General features: G+C 42.4%; 1 protein-coding gene across 2 annotated transcripts; it reads left to right on the forward strand.

Moving 5' to 3' along the window:
• The first annotated feature begins 940 nt into the window (after nt 1-940).
• Nucleotides 941-18,852, forward strand: ogdhl (oxoglutarate dehydrogenase L). Of its 2 annotated transcripts, none has more exons than XM_053436709.1 (23): nt 941-1,125; nt 1,701-1,933; nt 2,400-2,570; nt 3,374-3,476; nt 5,281-5,396; nt 5,491-5,645; nt 6,398-6,544; nt 6,653-6,743; nt 6,836-7,015; nt 7,121-7,249; nt 7,883-8,062; nt 8,148-8,300; nt 8,932-9,034; nt 9,117-9,245; nt 9,946-10,096; nt 13,739-13,866; nt 13,957-14,135; nt 14,282-14,353; nt 14,878-15,003; nt 16,427-16,499; nt 16,588-16,751; nt 16,855-17,009; nt 17,092-18,852. In XM_053436709.1, exons 2-23 carry the CDS (start codon nt 1,703-1,705, stop codon nt 17,213-17,215), a joined length of 3,060 nt encoding a protein of 1,019 aa, XP_053292684.1. In that variant the 5' UTR covers nt 941-1,125; nt 1,701-1,702; the 3' UTR covers nt 17,216-18,852. The 2 variants fall into 2 exon arrangements, with proteins under 2 accessions (XP_053292684.1, XP_053292686.1); XM_053436711.1 differs by lacking the exon at nt 941-1,125 and adding an exon at nt 1,330-1,369.
• Nucleotides 18,853-20,394: the final 1,542 nt, after the last annotated feature.

Genomic DNA, 20,394 nt, shown 5'->3' on the forward strand with positions numbered 1-20,394 from the left:
CTTTGTTCTTTAGGTCAGCCTGAGAGCCGTAGCGAACACAAATGCAAATAATGAAGGGAAGAGGTCCCTTCCGGGGAAAGCTCGGGGTTATTGTAGGTTGTCTGGTGAAGTAAATACACGCGGAATATATTGTTGTAGGGGAAAACCCTTGATCACACAACATATGCTGTGGTGCAGTGTTAAATGAGACATTTTGTGTTGTTAAAAGGAGATTTTGTGCTTCAATTTGATATAATAAAAACAACAGGTATACTTCACTAATGCTGTGGATAAAGGGATCCTCTTATATCTAGACCTACATTGTTTTCTGTCTTGTCCTCTTACAACTTGTTCCCAATCCCTTTTCCCTCCCTCATTTTCAGTGGTGTGCTTTGTCATGATGGATAATACTGTTCCTCCCGTGCCTCCAAGTATGAATGATGAAAATCTCGATGAGGAGGAGGAGGAGAGCAGTGGCGGAGGGGAAAGGAAGGAGGCTGGAATGAGGGAGCGAGGGGGAGGGCCAATTATCTTATTGTTTAACCCACTCAAGGTAGAAGCCCATCAATCAGAAACCACTTGCTCAAGTGTCTCAGGTTCAGCCTCTATAAAAGTTTAATTGGGTCATATAATTAACACTGAGGGGAGAAACATATGTGTGATGTAAGTTGTGTGTGTGGAGGGGCCTGGCAGGACAGGATTAATGTAAGTGTATTGATTATACATCTGATTGCTATTATAAACAAAACACCACAAACCTAGACCATAATTAACAGATTCCTGTGTTGATATTTTTTGTTATTACTACAGTTAATTTCGAAATGCATTAAGGGAGGGGCCTGAAATGACAGGATTAAAGTGTATTGATTATAAATATGATAACCGACTGGTGTTTTTTTATTATTTTTTATTATCAAGAAACATTGTTATTGATTTACTAATAAACTGATTCGTTTTCTTCTGCCTGTGTCTGATCCGGTGCGTATGGTTTTGCATGGGATGCACCACCTGACACGGTGAGCGTGCGTGTTGCAGGGGGGCGTTTCCACACCGACGTGGTTGCTAGCTCTCTGACGTGTGTCACCTCCTCTGCTACCTGTCCTACTTCGGCGATGCCAGTAGAGTTAAAGAGCAGTGCGGTCTAAGGTAAATGCAACTCTTCCAAATAAACAAAAAAAAAAACACGCGACACTTTTAAACCACTGTCCCGATTCCTCCCTCCAGTGACATCGCTGCGCTTCTGCAGTGTCAGAGACGAGCAGGGGTGGATTATGGGGGATTTGTGTTGACGTTGAGGGATTAGTGGTTTCAGACCCAGAATGAAATAGACGGATGCTGGTAATGGCGCCGCAGCCCCGAGGCAAACACTAAAGCATCCCGCAGGAACCAGGTGAGGAGCAAGTCACACTCCGCCGCTCACTTGGTTACGTGCATTCTGCAGCTGGAGCGTCTTTGCGCAGGAAGAGACGCGCAGGCCGTTACGTGCCGTCTGTGCTTGTGCACTGAGTTGCAGCTCAGATGTTTTGCTGCACTGAGAGAGGAAGCTCGATGTAAATGTAACGATCGTAAAGGTTATTTCATACAAAACGAGTCTGCGCAAAAAGTATGCGTTACCTACAATCACTTCAGAAAATGCTATTTGGCGTCAGAACCACTAATGCATGTTGCTGGTAAAAATGTTTTTCAATCAAAAAATGAACCCATCTTTCCTCTTCCTCCAGTCATGAGTCAGCTGCGGGCTTTAGCGGGTGTGCTGCGAGGCGGATGTGCAGGGGGAAGCCAGTGGTTGCGCGGGTGTGGTGGAGGGGCCCCGGCCTGGAGGCGCCGCTGGGTCGATCCCAGGAGAGGCTGCTCCTCCGGGGCTGCGCCTGTCCCCTCAGCGGTGGCCGGCAGCTCCAGCTACATGGAGGAGATGTACTTTGCCTGGCTGGATGATCATAAAAACGTCCACGAGGTAACCGTGTGCAACATGTGTGCCATCCATTCACGGATATCAGTCAATCAATCACCACTAATAAATTAAGATATGAAGTAGAATCTTTTTTATTTTGCCCACGAGAGGAAGTTTACAGAAGAAACAATGTGGAGCATCTATGGTTTAACAGATACATTACACGCACTTAGTTGTAGTTGCCAGTGTTGTGTGACAGTTCTGCAGATCTCTGTCCAGTGGGCACATGATAAACCAGCACTTCGGTATACTGGTAGCTTGATTGCCTGTGCCATGTGCAAATATACTGTAGCTGTAAATATTCAAGATGACATGTCAGCCCCCAGACAGTTTTCCTCCCTCTCCACACTCACCTTAAGCTAAGAAAACACTGAGACGCCTTACAGTCCACTGCTAGCAGAACATGTTTGGCCCATGTCTGAGATGAACCTCATTACCTCGGCTAGCTCTGCCTCCCTCTCTCCTCTAGTCCTGGGACACATTCTTCCGCAGCATCCAGGCCTCCAGCCCGTCTGGCGAGGCGGGTGAAGGACGCCCCTCCGCTCTGCTCCAGGGCCGAGTTCTGTCCCACTCACCAGACATGGCACAGAAAGTGGTGGAGGACCACCTGGCCGTGCACACTCTCATTAGAGCCTACCAGGTTAGTGCTCGCTCACCCTGCCCAACTGTGAGCAACACACGCGTATACAGAGACACACACATGAATCAGCCTCTGTAATGTGGACTTATGTTATTGACAAATTACAAGATCGGTCTCATATCTCATGGGCATCTGTTTAAATCTCAAAGCAGTGTGTGTGTGTACTGAATTAAGATATCTGTCTTGAACTGGCTGACTATTTGTATCTCCAATGTGTGTGTGTGTGTGTGTGAAAAATGCATAAAACAAATCAACTTGGCTCGCTGTGACAGATGTGACCGGCATTGGGAGCTGTTTGTGTCCTTTCATTAAAAGGAATACACGATCTGTTTGTCTATGCGCGAGGCTATGCAAATTGGCAGATTAAGTCTAACCTACTTAGCCCGGCTGCTTTTTCAAAATGGAAATATCAAAGAGACTGCTTCAACAAAACAGGTGGTAACATTTCCCCTCGCTCTCAAATTAATCCAAGGAACTATCCGAGGGATTTATTAAATTCTGTCTTTTGGCAATGGCGTCACTTCTATTCCCAGCCCGGTGGAGTCCTGGTGGGAATGTGTGAGCGTGTTTACGTGTGTGTATGTGTGTGTTTGTGTGCGTACATGCACATTAAAGCACCTCAATGGAGCTGTTGACCTATAAGCAAGTGTTAGCTGTTTTTGTCCAGTTGTCAATACTCGTAAGCATCATGAGGTTTGCAGCCCATTGTTGATTCAATAAGTAGTCTCTCCTGGTAGTGACTTCTTATTCTTTTTTACCTGATTCTCTCCTCCTCTTCTTTCTCATCTTCATCTCTCGAGCAGATCCGTGGTCACCATGTTGCACAGTTAGACCCTCTGGGAATCCTGGATGCTGACCTGGACTCCTTCGTTCCCTCGGACCTGATCACCACCATCGATAAATTAGGTGCACGTCACACTAATAACACTACCACTAACTGTTGAAATGAACAGTTAGTGTTATAAATACTTGCGTTATAAATAGAATAGATATATAAAGGTTAACTACTGGTTTAATTATACATTTTCCTGTGCAGACTTTGTATATGAGAGGTGTAGTTCCTTCTTATATCCCCTTTTAAGAAAGTAAAGGATTAACCCACAGGCAGTTTATATGCTTATGAGACTATTTCTAATTAACTCAGGAGATATGTTGGGTTAAAATACTTCAGTTAAAAGCATAGTATTCTCTTCGACAGGCTTATACTTCAAACACTCTTCTTCATAATTATAAATAAAACATTTTTTTCTGTGCATTTATACCCATACACACACTTCCAATCTAGGGCTGCGTGGCTCATCAGACTCAAGAATATGAAAATATGAAAGGCCCCATCCTTTTCTCTGACAAGTCTGTATACGGGTTGGTCAGCAAAACGCCATCTCAGGCTGAGCTGGTGTCTTTCTTCATTTTATTTAGCTGACTGAAGGGGAAAAGATGTGGTAGAGAGGCACAGTAATATCCAGTAAAGAGGAGAGAGAGAGACAGAAACCGAGAGAGAGACTTGGTTTCTGAAGTTATCCGTGATCAGGACATAGCGTTGCATTATGTATTGTCATCAGGGCTCTAGCTCCTCTAATGAAAGTTAATGACAGGCTCCACGGCCCCTTATTTGCTCAGCCGATAGTGCACGAGTCTATTCCTGGCCCCTTTTATCTTTCCTGGTTTCCTGATATGATTTGCACCTGTCTCCTCTTATGTTGCTTGTGGTCTTGAGTTTGAGCAGCTCTCTCAGGTGGGTTTTGTCCGAGCAGATGTGAGGCTTCCGATACTGATGCTTTAAAACACTGTATCTCCTCGGCTCCTCTGGGCTCCCACACTCTGGCTAATAGTAAGGTATTTTATGCCCAACCTTTATTCTTACAGGTTTTGCCATCAAATTAATCAAGTCTGATTAATATGTGCTGAATTTTGTCAGTTCATTCACTGCAGACGTTTGCTCAGAGTTCTGAGGCAGCAGTGCAGTCTCATTTAGAGCTGCAGCTAATTAGTATTCTCGTTTTCAATTTATCTTTTGGATATTATACTTTTTGATGGATTAGTTAATCATTTAGTTAAATGAGAAACATATCCGTCACAATTTCAGAGCCTAAGATGACATCCTCAGATTGCTTGCGTTTCCCTGATTCCCAAACTAAATGACTCAACTACATATTAATTTTAAACTGACATAAAACAGATCAAATTAGTAAATGCTTTTGAGTAACTGGAACCAATAGTGTCTGACATTTGCTTCATAACTGACTAACCTGATCAACTAATCAAGTTATTTGAATATCCATGATTAAATAATGATCATAGTATATCACAGTAATAATAATAAAACATGTTATGAGATGAAGTGAATTCAAGATCTCTACCGTCAAAATATATCAAATTTCCATGTCACTAGACTACAACATGGATGAAATCATGTTTCTATGTTATGAATGTTATTGTGCCGAAAAGGAACTTTTGTTTTAGCTTTTCTTCGGTCCTAATCTTTTGAGCTTTTTCTTAAGCCTTAATAAATTACTTTATAACAGTTCTCCCTGGACACAAAGAGCCTCATTCTTCTGCATAAAATTTGAATTGGGAGACTGTATGAGAAGGAGAAAATATTTATTGGAAATGGAAGATGTGGTATATTACATATGCATATAATATATGCATATGTAATATGCATATATGGTAGGTCGGCCTAACCATGTTTCACATGGTATTATTACAGGTTTCTATGGTCTTGATGAGTCTGACTTGGACAAGAGCTTCCAGCTTCCCCCTACCACCTTCATCGGAGGAGGAAACACCACTCTTCCTCTGAGAGAAATCATACGCAGACTAGAGGTATTTTGTGTTTGCGTCCATACATTTTTCTACTAAGGAAAGCCAGAACGAATAGATATATAACATTAGAATGTTAAATTTTCTTCTTTTTCAGACATCCTACTGTGGTCACATAGGGATGGAATTCATGTTCATAAACAACGTGGACCAGTGTCAGTGGATCCGTCAGAAGTTTGAGACTCCAGGGATCTTGCAGTTCACTAATGCTGAGAAGAGAACTTTGCTCGCCCGCCTGGTCAGATCCACACGGTCAGCAGTGACTAAACATTTTCCAATGTACACTCTGGTGACAGCGCAATACTTCACTTTTAGTTATAGCGCACATCAGGGACTAGCGTAACATAAACAAAACTGTTGTGCATCTGATTATTTTGAAAGATAAACACCCTATTCTTCATGTGAGCTCATTTTCATTCTTGATAAATTATCCTAGAAGTCACCGGAGGTTCCAGCAGGTGATCCACCTATTCTTATGTTCTGCATATTCGTCTACTGTGACATATTTATTCTTTGTGCTAGTTTCAAAGTATAGTAAATTTGTATATGCTAATATCCTGTTGACACAGAAGGTTACCTATAAAAAACGTTTAATGTTTAAACCCTCTTGATGTTGAAAAATACTTGGGCGGTGCATTAAAAGAGATCTGTTGTGCTTATATCCAGGTTCAAATATTTTAATGTGTGTTATTACTGGAAAAGGTTGACATGCTTTAATGTTCAGAAAACACATATATTTCTTCAAACCGTCCACTGCTGCAGCTCCTCTTTTCAGCCTCCGTCTGAAACACTTGGTTCAGCTTCTGTCTCTTTAAGACCCAGGGGAGGAGCTTCCTTAACTGCGGACTTTGGGCTTTTTAGTGTTGCAGAACTTTTGAATATAAAATATAAAACACTAGAGGAAAGGGAGAACCGGACAAATGTGTCTCATTTAATATCATACAATATCTGCAGTTATGAACCTTATGTCTTAGTTGTTATAAATAGAAAACATTTCTGTTTAGGTTTGAGGACTTCCTGGCCAGGAAGTGGTCTTCAGAGAAACGTTTTGGTCTTGAGGGCTGTGAAGTGTTAATCCCTGCTCTGAAAAGCATCATTGACAAATCGAGTGAGGCGGGCATCGACAGTGTGATCATGGGGATGCCACATCGGTAATGTGGATTACACCGTCTCTCACCTCTCAGTTCATTGTACTGTATGTATGCAGCCTGTAACTCTCCTCCCATGTCTGATATGGATTTTGTAAACTATATTTCCAGAGGTCGATTGAATGTCCTCGCTAACGTGATCCGTAAGGACCTGGACCAGATCTTCTGCCAGTTTGACCCTAAGTTAGAGGCATCTGATGAGGTGAGGAAGCTGCTTATATCAGATTAGATGGGAAAACTATCAGAGAAGAGCATTCTGGGAATACAACTTGATCTTCATATCATTACCTGTAGGGTTCAGGTGATGTTAAATACCACCTCGGGATGTACCATGAGAGGATTAACCGCGAGACTGACAAGAACATCACGCTGTCGCTCATGGCCAACCCCTCCCACCTGGAGGCAGTGGATCCAGTGGTTCAGGGAAAAGCCAAAGCTGAGCAGTTCTACAGAGGAGACACAGAGGGAAAGAAGGTAACGGTTATTATGCCACGTACACAACGGCTGAGTTTATGTTTTGGAAACAAAGTGGCAAGGGGTTTCCACCTGTTGAGTCTGTGATGTGATTTGTGTTCCCAGGTCATGTCCATCCTGATTCATGGAGATGCTGCTTTTGCAGGACAAGGAGTTGTGTATGAGACCTTCCACTTAAGTGAGCTCCCCTCCTACACGACACATGGTACAATCCATGTGGTGGTCAATAACCAGGTACTGGAGAGATCCATTTCACTGTAACATGTGACCGGGCACATTTGCTAACCTGACAATAATTAAGGCAGTAATAGTTGTACACATTCTCATACTAACTTATACCCACACTCATAAGCATAGTCAGACACCTGCTCATACACAGATTTTTATACTCATACTCATTCTCACTCATTAAAATTTTCATTGTGATACTCACAGTTATACTTATGCATACTCGTACACATTTTCAAACTCGTATTTTTTCTCATAGTCATATTCATTACCATACTAAGTCATACTTAAACTCATATTCATCCTCATTTTCACACTCGTAGCCATATTCATACATACTCTCATACTCATTTTCATTCTCATATAAAGATTTACGCTCATTGTCATACATACTCAATCTCAATCTCACATTCGTTTAAATTGTCATACTCATATGCACAATTATACTGACAATAATTATCGTACTGGTGTAATTACCGCTCCTGCTACATTTGCTTTTCACAGTTATGTCAAAATTATGATTGTTAGTTAAAAGTGATTTAGAAACGTATTAAGTGAGTTGTCAAAGTTGTAGTTTTCTACATGCTTTTGTCCAATCACAGTGGAACAAAGTTGTGTTTAATGTCTGTTGCCTCCCAGATTGGGTTCACCACAGACCCTCGGGTCGCCCGCTCCTCTCCCTACCCCACTGATGTTGCTCGGGTCGTCAACGCGCCCATCTTCCACGTGAATGCCGACGACCCAGAGGCCGTCATGTACGTTTGTCGGGTTGCGTCAGAGTGGAGGACCACCTTCAACAAGGATGTGGTCATTGACCTGGTTAGTCCCAATCAAGTTTTAATGGATCAACCACTACATATTAAAGCTTATCTTGGGTTCTTAAGGTTGGTGTGTGTTTTTACAGGTTTGTTACCGACGTTTTGGACATAACGAGATGGACGAGCCCATGTTCACTCAGCCGCTGATGTACAAACAGATCCATCGGCAGGAGCATGTGCTGAAAAAGTACTCTGACAAGCTGATCGCTGAGGGAGTGGTGACACTGCAGGAATACGAGGTTTGTGATCTAGTGCGGTTTGCCTTTGTTAAATATAGTGTATATTGGTAGCTCGTCCTACATATTGTTTTATTTGATCACCATCACCATCTGCAGGACTATAGCGTATTAAATCACACATAGATATTACCCAGGCCTTTGAGTAACTATATATTGTGAAAGCGCTGCTGTATTTGAGTTTCAATTTACTGACAAAGTTCCTCGGCTCACAATCCCTCTCATGGAATATATATTGCTCAATGAAGTTGAAGTATACCTCGGTTTCTTGCACCATTCAGTGGAACTGCTCGGGTTCTTCATCCAAACCATAAACTTTGATCACAACATCCATTCTGAACAGTTTTTTTTACACCACACCGAGAATTACTGCAGTGCCTCTGTGGTGTGCTAGTTCGCGGCTGTTGATGGACATGGTTTGGTATTTGGAGTTTTGCACAAGACTCGTTTGTCATATAGCAGGGCAGAACCATTACTGTCAGTGGTCCTCCTCCTCCTCCTCCTACAATATTTTCTCTTTGTCTTTGACTCAGCTACACACTTTGATTATGCAGGTGCAGTCCTTTCATTAAACTAACCCTAACTAAACAATTTTTACATCAGTAAATATGTGTGATACCACATTTTGTTGCAGGAAGAAGTTGCCAAATATGACAAGATATGTGAGGAGGCATACACCAGCTCCAAGGATGAAAAGATCTTACTTATCCGACAGTGGCTCGACTCCCCCTGGCCCGGTAAAACCCTTTGAAACATTTTCTTCTTTGTCTGTGAATACTTGCTGTTCTTGCTGAAATGAAGCCGTCGCTCGCTCTCTAGATTTCTTCACAGCGGAGGGAGAACCCAAGAGTATGAGCTGTGTCTACACGGGACTGGAGGAGAAGGTTCTGCAGCACATTGGCCAGACTGCCAGCTCCGTGCCTCTGGAAGACTTTAAGATCCACTCTGGTGAGTCTAGTGGCTTTGTGCAGGAATAGTGATTTTACCAATAGGACCAGGTCACACATACGCAAACATTTACCTTCTGCTCACTTTCAATCTGTGAGAGCAGGGGAAAGTAAAACATTTGCTTTTTGTGGTGAGACAAATCAAAGTGTAGCTTCACTTCGGATATTCACTTCACATTTGTATTGAGGCGGCTGTGGCTGAGAGATAGAGCGGGCGTCCTCCATCCCTGAGCAAGATGCTGAACCCCGAATGGCCTCTCATAGAAAAGAGTGCTGCTCATAAATAGACTGTATGAATGTGTGTGTCAGTGGGTGAAAGGCAAACTGTACTGTAATGCGCTTTGAGTGGTCACCAAGACTAGAAAAGCTCAATATAAAATACAGGCAGTTTACCCTTTGCATATGTGTGACCATACCCTAATTCTGAGATACACCTAACTGAACTAGAAATTGACACAATGACAGAAGACCACACTTGACGGCCATATAGGAGACATGCCCCTGAATGATATGCTTTAAGTTAGTAAAATACAAACCTCTCTGCAGTAAATGCTTAATTTTTTTACTATTTCTCTTTACAGGTATGACACAAGTCAATTAAAGCCGGTCACCTGTATATATTTTACCTTATCACATGAATTCATTGTGTTCTGCAGCACCTCTCCATGTTTTTTTAAGATATCACTTGTCTGTGTGTCCAGGGGTGTCTCGTATCCTGCGAGGTCGTGCAGACCTGGTGAAGAATCGTCAGATGGACTGGGCTCTAGGAGAGTACATGGCCTTTGGTTCCCTCCTCAAAGATGGCATCCATGTACGACTCAGTGGGCAGGATGTGGAGAGGGGCACCTTTAGGTGAGTCCGTGTCAACACAACTTAAAACTTAATCCTTCCTTTGCTAGGATTTATATTACTGTTTTTTTAAACCTCCATGTCTGTTAGAATTATCATCCACTACAAGGATTGCCTGCTACCAGCACGGCAAGAAACCTCAAGGGTAGTTATTGAATAAACAGTGTTTTAAGTATATTGATTTTTCTCACTGCGATTTTTAAAGCTTATAAATCCCTAAGGGAGTCATAGTTTCTCCTCTTATGAATGAGCTCAAACACAAACCAAGAATTAGCTTTATCTGGCTTTAAAAGGACGTGCTGGGGCTGGGTGAGTCGTCAGTATCATTTATTATCAACTTTCAGCTTCAAGAACATGAGCACAGTTACATTTTTTGAACATATTAATTTAAATCAGGTTTTGCATACATTTTCCATATTGTAAAATACAGTCGCTGGCAACATAATAAGGTAAACTTATATAGTTTTATCTAATCCATTGCAACAAATCTGCCACAAATTCAACATTCAGTAATATTTAGAGCTGTGAAAAATAACGCGTTAACGCGTTATGATTAAATTACAGGATTAATTCGTTGGTTTTTTTTAACGCATGCGCAGAAGGACCTTCCAATTCCGCCGCCTCTGCACTAGTCGCCGCTCTAATGCAGTCAGACGGCAGCTGCCATTCAAACAAACAAACAACATGGATAATTCTGATGAACCTGAGGACCTTCTGGACGGGAAGATCGTGTTCCAAAAAAACAAAGATCGAACATTCAGTAAAACCAAGGTGATATGCACACTCTGCGAGAAGACGTTATCGTTTCACCGTAGCAATACCCGCCTAACCACCGCAACGCGAAGCATGTGTTGGTCGGCGAGGGGCGTTCAAGTGGAATGTGCCAAACCAGACTCACTCGCCGGACACATTGTGCAAAAGAAGCGGTCAGCTTTACTGTCAGAGAATTTGAACAAGTTAGTTTGCCTCACCAACTGGCTAAAGACCGAGTAGCTAAGAGGGCCTTTAGAGGCATTAGATTGTATCATGGTGTGGTTAATGGTTGTGTGACAAAAAAGCTCAAATAAAATTAAAAAAAAAAAAAAAAAGTTTTATTCAACCACACAATGGCTGAGGAGCCCCAATTCTGTTTAGGATGAAGATTATATTAATGTCCCATATGGAAAAGCAATTACAACTGTTGAAGAACTGTTGAGTTGCAGCACAAAAGAAAAGTTAAATGTCATAAATCTTGTTTTCACAAAAATATTCCGAGAAAATCGGTAATGTGATTAATCATGATTAATCCATAGAAACCTGTGATTAATTTGATTAAAAATTGTAATCATTTCACAGCTCTAGTAATATTATAATTTCTTTTTGTCACTGTCAGAGAGCAGTTAATTCATAGTAGTCAGTAATGATATATGTTTACAAACTACAACCTGAGTAATTATGATATAGTTGTAAAGGTTGCACTTATGGCATAACAGTTGGATTTGACTACATTAGCTTTTGAAGGTGTACCTAATAAAGTGAGCTCTTAAGCGTATGACAATATTGGAAAACCTATAATTCAATTTTCCCCTTTAGTGAAAATCAAGTATTTAAAACATGTTAAATGCCTTTTATATCATAATGCACATCCTCTGGGTCATCAGCATTCCCCTGATGCGTTCCACTGCAGTATTTAAGTATTTACACCTTAATACTGCAACAGTTAAGACCATGAGTCAAATGTTTTCATTAAAATCTTTTTGAATATGTAATTTTGAGGAAGAAAGAAGTAATAAGCTGCTGGAGTGGGACTTCAATATTGTGCCATCAGCTCTACAATGACTCTCAACGTGAGATTGTCCCAAATGTACTATTTCTAACTGGCACATTTGTTGAGTTTGTCAGGGTTATCACGCCTGACCTGAGATAAAGTATATAAAAAAAAAAACACTCTCATGCAGATAGGGAATTAAGAAGCTGGGTGGTGGGGGTACAGTGGCACAGTGAGTCTGTCAGACAGAAGACGTCAGTGCAGTCTCCTGAGATCTGTGAAGCCCACATGGTGTTGTCATGGTATGGAGGGAACGGGTGACACATGAACAAAGCCAGCCCCCCCCCCCCCTCACTGCGCCTGTCTCATCTGTCCTCTATCATTTCTCCAGCATCTCATCTCTACTGACACCGGCTCCCCTCCACCTCGCCGCGACATACATCACACTAACTAACCAGAGGCTACGGGGCTTTTGTCTTCTCCCTCACATTTACAGCTGACATCCACTTCTCCCATTTCACTGTCCCCTCCAATAGGGCAATTTCCCTGACCTGCAAAAAAACAAAACACTTGAGTGCTACACACACCCTTCATCTCGCTGTCACCTGTTGTTTTTTCTCCAGATTGTATCCTTTTTTTTGCCACTTCACTCCGGCTGTACTTTACCTCCCTTTATCGCTATTTTCTTTCCTCGACCTACAATTTTTTTCATCCCCCCCTCTCTACCCTCGTTTCCCATCTTAGGAGCTGAGCATATTGGCACGTTCCAGTTGAGTGGACCTGCTTGCGTTTCTGTGATGTACGTAACAGTGTGGACTAATGGATTCAGTCGTTGTGTTTGGGTGGGTTGCATGCGCGGCGTCGTGCACCCCTTTCCCCTGACTAATGGGGCCCCCAGGCAGAGGAGCAGTGTGTTTGTTTTTTTACCGGCGTTTAAAATACCAGAAAGATGAGAGTTGGGTACCCAGTCTATGAGGAAATCCCAGTGAAAGACCTCATGCTCGTATAGTTCTTTTTTTTGTGTGTCCTCTTTGGAATATGTAGAACTGGATTGAGAAAATGAGACGGGAAATTACATTAACTCAATTAATGCTGGATGCTCTTGATTCTCTTCGAGCATCAAAGGGTTTCTTGTAGTGAAAATGTATATCCAGCAAAATGTGGAGCAAGGATCAAACACAACAATTATGCAGTACATTATGTGGCCTCATTAGTCCATAATTATGGATGGTATTATTCAGATGTCTGGAATCATGATCGTCTAATCTTCTAGGAGGTAATATATCAGATTCAAGATTATAATCAATAGATGTTTGCTATTTCCTGCAGTTGTTCCGCCTGACAATTACATAACCTCTTGCTCTGTGTAAGCCTAGTGTGTGTGTTTGTGTGGACGTTATTAGAGTGATGTTAAAGGGCTTTAAGTGATTGTCTGATCGTGCTGGTTTTGAGGGCTGATTCCTGCACCGTGAGTGAGCCGACTGGCAGAACTTGTTAACGCTCGGCTCTTTGCTCCCATGAGCTCTTGTTGGGTCTCACGCTGCCTGAAGCTCAGGAGAGAGGAGCGTACTCTTCATGGAGGGCTGAAATACAAGGCTGTAGAGTCTGGGTGTGTGTGTGTCCGTTTGTAGTAAACCTGTTGTTTTCACCGGCATCATTGAAAAACAGCTTATACAGAAAATGTGGCAGGATGGTCTGAATTGGTCTTGGTCTTAACACACTTTGTTTTGTTTCCCTAAATACTATTATTGAAATATTTAGTCTTCAATTCAATAATGGATTCATCATTTAATCTTTTTATAATGCATATACCAGAAACATTAACTAGTTCCATATTTAACAGTAGTTATTTTCTGTTTGCCGGTTTCAGTTCTTTCTGTCTCTCTTGTGTTTTTCAGTCACCGTCATCATGTTCTTCACGACCAAGAGGTGGACAAACGCACATGTGTTCCCATGAACCACCTGTGGGCCGACCAGGCTCCCTACACTGTGTGCAACAGCTCCCTGTCAGAGTACGGAGTGCTGGGTAAGGGTGAAGTGGCTCCGGCTACACAACGAGCTATAGACGGATATAATAGATTTATTTTGATCTGTTTGATGATGATTGTAATTTCAGGTTTTGAGCTCGGCTTCGCCATGGCCAACCCAAATGCTCTGATCCTATGGGAGGCTCAGTTCGGTGACTTTCACAACACCGCCCAGTGTATCATCGACCAGTTCATCAGCTCGGGCCAGGCCAAGTGGGTCCGCAACAATGGTATCATCCTCCTGCTGCCTCATGGGATGGAGGGAATGGTGAGAATAGAAACTCCCCCAGTTGTTTTTAGAAAGTATATCTGTTGCCTTTATAGATCAAGTTGAATTTCTTTATCAACCACATGTGTAAATTCCTCTTCCAGTCTCTCATCACGTGTCGTCCTCCTTTCGTCTTCTGTCCTCAGGGTCCTGAACATTCGTCAGCTCGACCCGAACGCTTCCTGCAGATGAGCAAAGATGACCCCGATCACTTCCCTGTATGGTCACATGTACAATTTACATTACAGTTATTACCCAATGATAAATGTCAAAGAATTTGACAGTGCACTGCAGTTAACATCCAACAGCTTCCCGTTTTAATGGCTACGCTGATGTCACGACTGCTTAAGTGATTATTGCCAATGTCTCTGGAGCTTTAGGGTCTTTTCAATGTGCCCTCCAAAGGGTTGGTATTCAGCAGTAAGTCAGGGCAAAGGGTTTGCTCGTACACAGGAACATTCACGGAGGGAACCACAGCATCAGCAGAAGCTTCCTAGATTCATCTTCAAATGGGATATTGATCAAACTATTAGTGGGAGCATACTGGGGAATTAACGTTCTCCGCTGTGTGTGCATGTGAGAGAGAGAGGGAGAAAGAGATAGATACAGTGCACTGATGTGCTCAAGCGTGGAAAGAAGCATCACTACAACCTACAGTAACTTAATGATTTTGTGCACATACATTTTTTGTTGTTTTTATAGTTGATAACATTTTTATTTTATATTCTTTTTTCAAAACCAGGAGTTTAATGGAGATTTTGAAGTCCAGCAGCTGCACGACTGCAACTGGATCGTGGTGAACTGCTCCACGCCTGCTAACTACTGTCATGTGCTCAGACGGCAGATTCTGCTGCCGTTCAGAAAACCGGTAAAGTGTAACACCGTCCTCACTACATCTGTGTCTTGCTCGTCATCTAACGATTGATGTGATTTGATGTTTTGCTTTTATTGCGTTCAAATCACACATACAAGCCACTGCTTTTCCTCAAAGAAAAATCCAAGGCGTTGCAACATGAATGTCAAACCTGTTCTCCTTTATGGCTTGGAATGCTGGCGTGAAGTAAAAGGTGACATGAAGTTGGCCACGTAACAACATGGTGGCAAACTGTGATGGCTGAGCTGAAAGAAATGGGTTTTTCATGAGGAGAGGCCAAACATGGAGCCCCAGATGGAGGCAGATGGTCGATGCCTTATTCCCCTCAAGGGATGAAGAGGACTAACAAATTGACTAGCTACCTACCTAAATAACTAACCAGCCAACTAACTAACTAGTACTCAAATAGATCAGATGATGAATTGACAGCAGATATTGGTCTAGCATTGGTGAAGTATTCAACAACTCAAAATATATAAAAAAAATTGAAACTTTATCTAATTTGTTGTTGTTATTTTGTCTAAACTATGAAAATCTGGAGTTTATTATAAAAATTTGTTTACCATCAAAATTACAATGTTTTGAAAAATGATATATCACAACCATGCTTCAAAAAGAATTTGCAAAAACAAGTTTAGTTTGTGATAATGGGGCGGCTGTGGCTCAGGATGTAGAGCGGGTTGTCCATTTACCAGAAGGTCGGCGGTTTGATCCCCGTCTCCCCCGTTCTGCATGCCAAAGTGTCCTCGGGCAAGATAATAACCCTGTATGAATGATGTGTGAAAGAGAAAGTGCTACACATAGAGGCGCTGCATGAATGGGTGATGTTAGTGGTCATCAATACTAGAAAAAGCTATATATATATATATAAATGCAAACCATTTACATTATTATTCAAATTACTCACATACAGTACATATATGGTTCTCTGTGTTCTTTATTTAATATTTGAAACCCCTAGAGAAGAACTACTTTTGGTTTAAAGTTGTGAGAAATAACTTGTTTCCCTTTTCTGTATGTGCACTGCTCTCTTTTCCAGTCTCGGCTTTCAGCCACAGTGAATGTCTTAACTGATCCCCTGTCGCACATAAATGCGATGCTTTGTGAAGCATGAGAAAAGTACTTCCCGAGCAAATTAGTGAGAGGGCCAATAGGGGATAATATTGTTTGTTTTTTTTCTAAGAAAAAGTCTGGACCTGGTTGGCTGAGCGCAGAGGGTTTTATTTATTTGATTTTTGAAGAAATGTTTTGTTTTCCCATTGCTGATGTTGCTGGCTATATGGCAGCAGCAAATTAGCGTGAAAAGAGATAAAAACTTTATCTCTGGAGTTTATCAGTGCGTGCGATGAAGATACGGATGACAGGAGCAATCTGTTGTTTGTCACTGACAGAAGCTCTTGTGGTTTTCCCCCTACAGTTGATTGTTTTTACTCCTAAATCTCTGCTGAGGCACCCAGACGCAAGATCCAGTTTCGATGACCTCGCCACAGGTGAAGTTTGACTTTATCTCTGGGAAATGTGACTTGATAATATGTCAAAAATGTTTTGTAGCTTACACACCACTTTCAATGGTTGCAGGCACTAGATTCAAGAGGCTGATTCCTGACGAGGGTCCTGCAAATCAAAGCCCAGGTCATGTGAAGAGGGTGATCTTCTGCACTGGTAAAGTCTACTACGAGCTGGCTAAAGAGAGAAAGCTGCACAACCTGGAGAGTGATGTCGCCATTGTCAGACTTGAACAGGTGTTTAACCTCTCTGCTCTGTCTGAGCTTATCATGGACTGTGGATTTCAAAATAAGAGAGATGCCTTGAGTTATTTCACTTATTCTTCTGCTTCCCCCACAGATCTCTCCGTTCCCGTTCGACCTGGTCAGAGCAGAGGCAGAAAAGTTTGCCAACGCCGAGTTGGTCTGGTGTCAGGAGGAGCACAAGAACATGGGTTACTATGATTATGTGCGGCCACGTTTCCTCACGGTGGTGGCCAACAAGAAACACATATGGTAAGGGTCTCGCCTGAATCAAACAGGAGGAATATGTTATTGAATCTGGTGACGGATTTGAACCGTCAGTGTTTTCTTCCAGGTACGTGGGACGGGGCCCTGCAGCCGCGCCTGCAACAGGGAACAAGTCCACCCACCTGAATGAGCTGAGGAGGTTCCTGGACACTGCTTTCAACCTGAGCGCCTTCCAGGGGAAGCACATGTAGTGGAGGCCTGGAGTGACAACCAGGCTGGAGGTGCAGTTTCATCTCCAACCACCAGAGTTTCATTGTTATTTCTTCTCATGGCCCAGTTTTACAGCTCATATAGATTTATGACAGTCTGGTGTCAGTAAACACAATCCTAACCCTTGATGAGTTTACAAGTCTGCACCACTAATTGACTTAATTCTGAATTACGGTGCCAGGAGAAACCTGGAAGACAGTGTAGATATCAGAAACTAGGTTTGAGGGTTCAAACTAATACATAGTAGTAACTCCATGAGATGCCATGTTTGCAAAACCAGTGATCTTCACTGCAAAGCACTAATGTAATGCATTAGATAGAGCAGCAAATTGTTGGGGCTGGTGCTCACTGATATTCCCTGGCCATGCTTGTCAAATTAAATCATATTTGTTTATATAGTCCAAAATATATATTTTATTTGTATTTCCATAATTTATAGAAGGATATTTCCACACAAAAAAAATCAGGTAGTATGATCCCAGCTTTACTGGGAAAATCTGCACTATATTTAATCATATATACCACATAAACAATCATAAACCATTTAATCATATACCACAGAGTTTAGTCTAAAGAAAACTAGAAACACCTTTATTTCTAAATAAAAGCTTAAACATGATCACTCACAGAAATGCCACATGAGCATCCACAGTAGGTCAGTGTTGAAGTAGCAACAGTAAATTCCTTGTACCTCTAACAGTCAAATATCTAAGTTTAGATTTGTGACAATCACGGTTTTGTAGCAGCTTTAGTAATGTAGATACCTCCATTGTTGCTCTGCAGAATAGTTTATATATATATATAGTGCTGATTTATATTTGTAGGGATTTTTGTATATGAATAGCAGAAGCAAACACTGAATGTGAATCACACATCACAGGTATGAAGACTATTGTGAGAGGAAACACATCAGTGGGTTTTAGTGCCTGTATTTGCTTTGGCTATCTTAGCAGTTAGTGAAGGAGTGTGTATTTATTGTCACACCTCACTTCACCGGGAGACATGAGCCAGCTGGCACAGAGACTTGCAGCCATGTTTTCTACTTAGGACATACGGCTCGGCTTCCTCTTCGGAGGCTGAGGGACGCACACAACATACAGCAAAGCCTTGGATGTTGTGAGAGCAATACTGACGCTTGGTTGTCACATGGAAATCCCCAGGTATTTAACAGCACTGGTATTATCTGCTCCTTAAAAAGTATGCTTCCTGTTTAAATGTACTGTAGCTTTTCCTTTTCCTCTTACAGCTGTAAGAATTACTTATAAGCCATACACAGACATGATTCAATGACTATTTAGGTATATGTATTTTTATTTATTAATGAAAAACAAATGTTCATGGTCAATGGGGTTTTACTTAGACCAGGAATAATGTCATGTGCAATAAAATGTTTCAATCCAATTAAGTGATGGTGATGTTAAGTTCAGTTTGATGCTGGAAAAAGGTTTATGGTTTAATGAAACAATTAAAAATGATATAATTATAAATGGAACAAACTATTAAGGGCAAATTAAATTGATTCCTTTCGATTTCCCAATTATCACTCTCTGAACATTGTGTATGTAGCCCACCCTGTTGCCTCCAGGTCTTCAAACGGCTCAAAGCATTGTTTACCTAGCCTGGATGCCAGACGAACTTAGCCCCGCCCACAACATTTTGGTCAGGCAGTTCGGTCTGGAGTCGCTCCATTGGGAAAAAATTATGGGGCGTGTTTCAACTGACCAGGAAGTAAAATTCCTCTTCGCTCAATTGGATAGACCTACAACCAATCAGAGCAACGTAGTATGTGACGTATGCTAAGCAACGCATTGTGAGTTATTTGCTAACGCCGGGTTCACACCGGACGCTTCAGCGCAGCGCCAAGCCTTAAATAACAGCTGGCTCCCATCCACTCCCATGTTAAAACTTTGTGCCGGTCACACCGGAGGCTGAAGCACCGCGAGGCAGCCTTGGCGCAGCGTGGTGCTTCAGCCTCCGGTGTGACTGGCACAAAGCCGTGCAGCGATCTACTGGATCAACGGGTGATATTATTAGCGCTGCCCGGCGGTTCAGCGTCGCTTCAGTGTCCGTTGTGAACAGCCAAGCGCCGGGGCGATAGGGATTAGCGCGGTGCTCTGGCGTCGCCTCCACGTTCTGTGTTCCTCTTTCAAAATGAATGCGCTGTCGATGTCTTCTAAAACAGTCTCAATGGCAGCATCTACACATCTCAGCTCGCCAGCGGCAGGCATGTTTGTTGAAAACGAATTCAACCCGAGGGCACTGTGATGACGTGGTTGATTACGTTACCGTTGATCATCTGTCAATCATCGTATAAAGCCCGCCCTGACAATCTGATTGGCCCGGTCGGGCCATAATTTTTTCCCAATGGAGCGACTCCAGACCGAACTGCCCGACCAAATTGTTGTGGGCGGGGCTAAGTTCGTCTGGCATCCAGGCTATTGTTTACCCAGAATCCCGCAAATCAAGTTTTTTGTCACCCTGAAACATGATTCCGGAATATGCATATTCCATCGATCCATTATCCATGTCACTTATCTTTTAAGGATTGCCTGAGGGCTGGAGCCAAACCCACCTGACATTATGCAAAGAGCGGCGTTGAGCCTGGTCCATCACTGGCCTGACATGCTGAGGCAAACAACCAGGGGTGGACTGGGACAAAAATTCAGCCCTGGCATTGTCTGTCCAGACCAGCCCACTACATTATCAGCGGACACCACATAGAAGTCCACAAATCTCGCGGCGTCTTCTCTCATGCATACTACTGTTACCACCTATCTCAAAGATGGCAACAAGAAGGGAGGCCACACACAAACCTCTCAAGCCAAAAGTAAATTTATTTAACTCCAAATCAAGATAGCTCTAACTACGTAGTGGGATGTGTAAAATATGTTACGCGTCAGTGGTGTTAACAGTGTTTGGATGTGTGAAAATAAGGTGGGATGTATGTTGTAAGGTGCAGAAGCAAAGAAAAACAAAGGCTGAGGGCCCCATGCCCCTGGAAGCAGCCTTTAGATCTGCAGCTGAAGCCCAGCCCAAAAGGGCAGGCCCAGGGTGACGCCCCTGCCAGCTCTACCTTTGTCTGGAAAACAACTCCTCAGGCTCTCACATGTCAAGTAGTCAACCTGAGAAGGACATGGATACATTATAATGTCTCTAATCA

This window comes from Pleuronectes platessa, chromosome 12 (assembly GCF_947347685.1).
Source record: "Pleuronectes platessa chromosome 12, fPlePla1.1, whole genome shotgun sequence".
NCBI classification, from domain to species: domain Eukaryota; kingdom Metazoa; phylum Chordata; class Actinopteri; order Pleuronectiformes; family Pleuronectidae; genus Pleuronectes; species Pleuronectes platessa.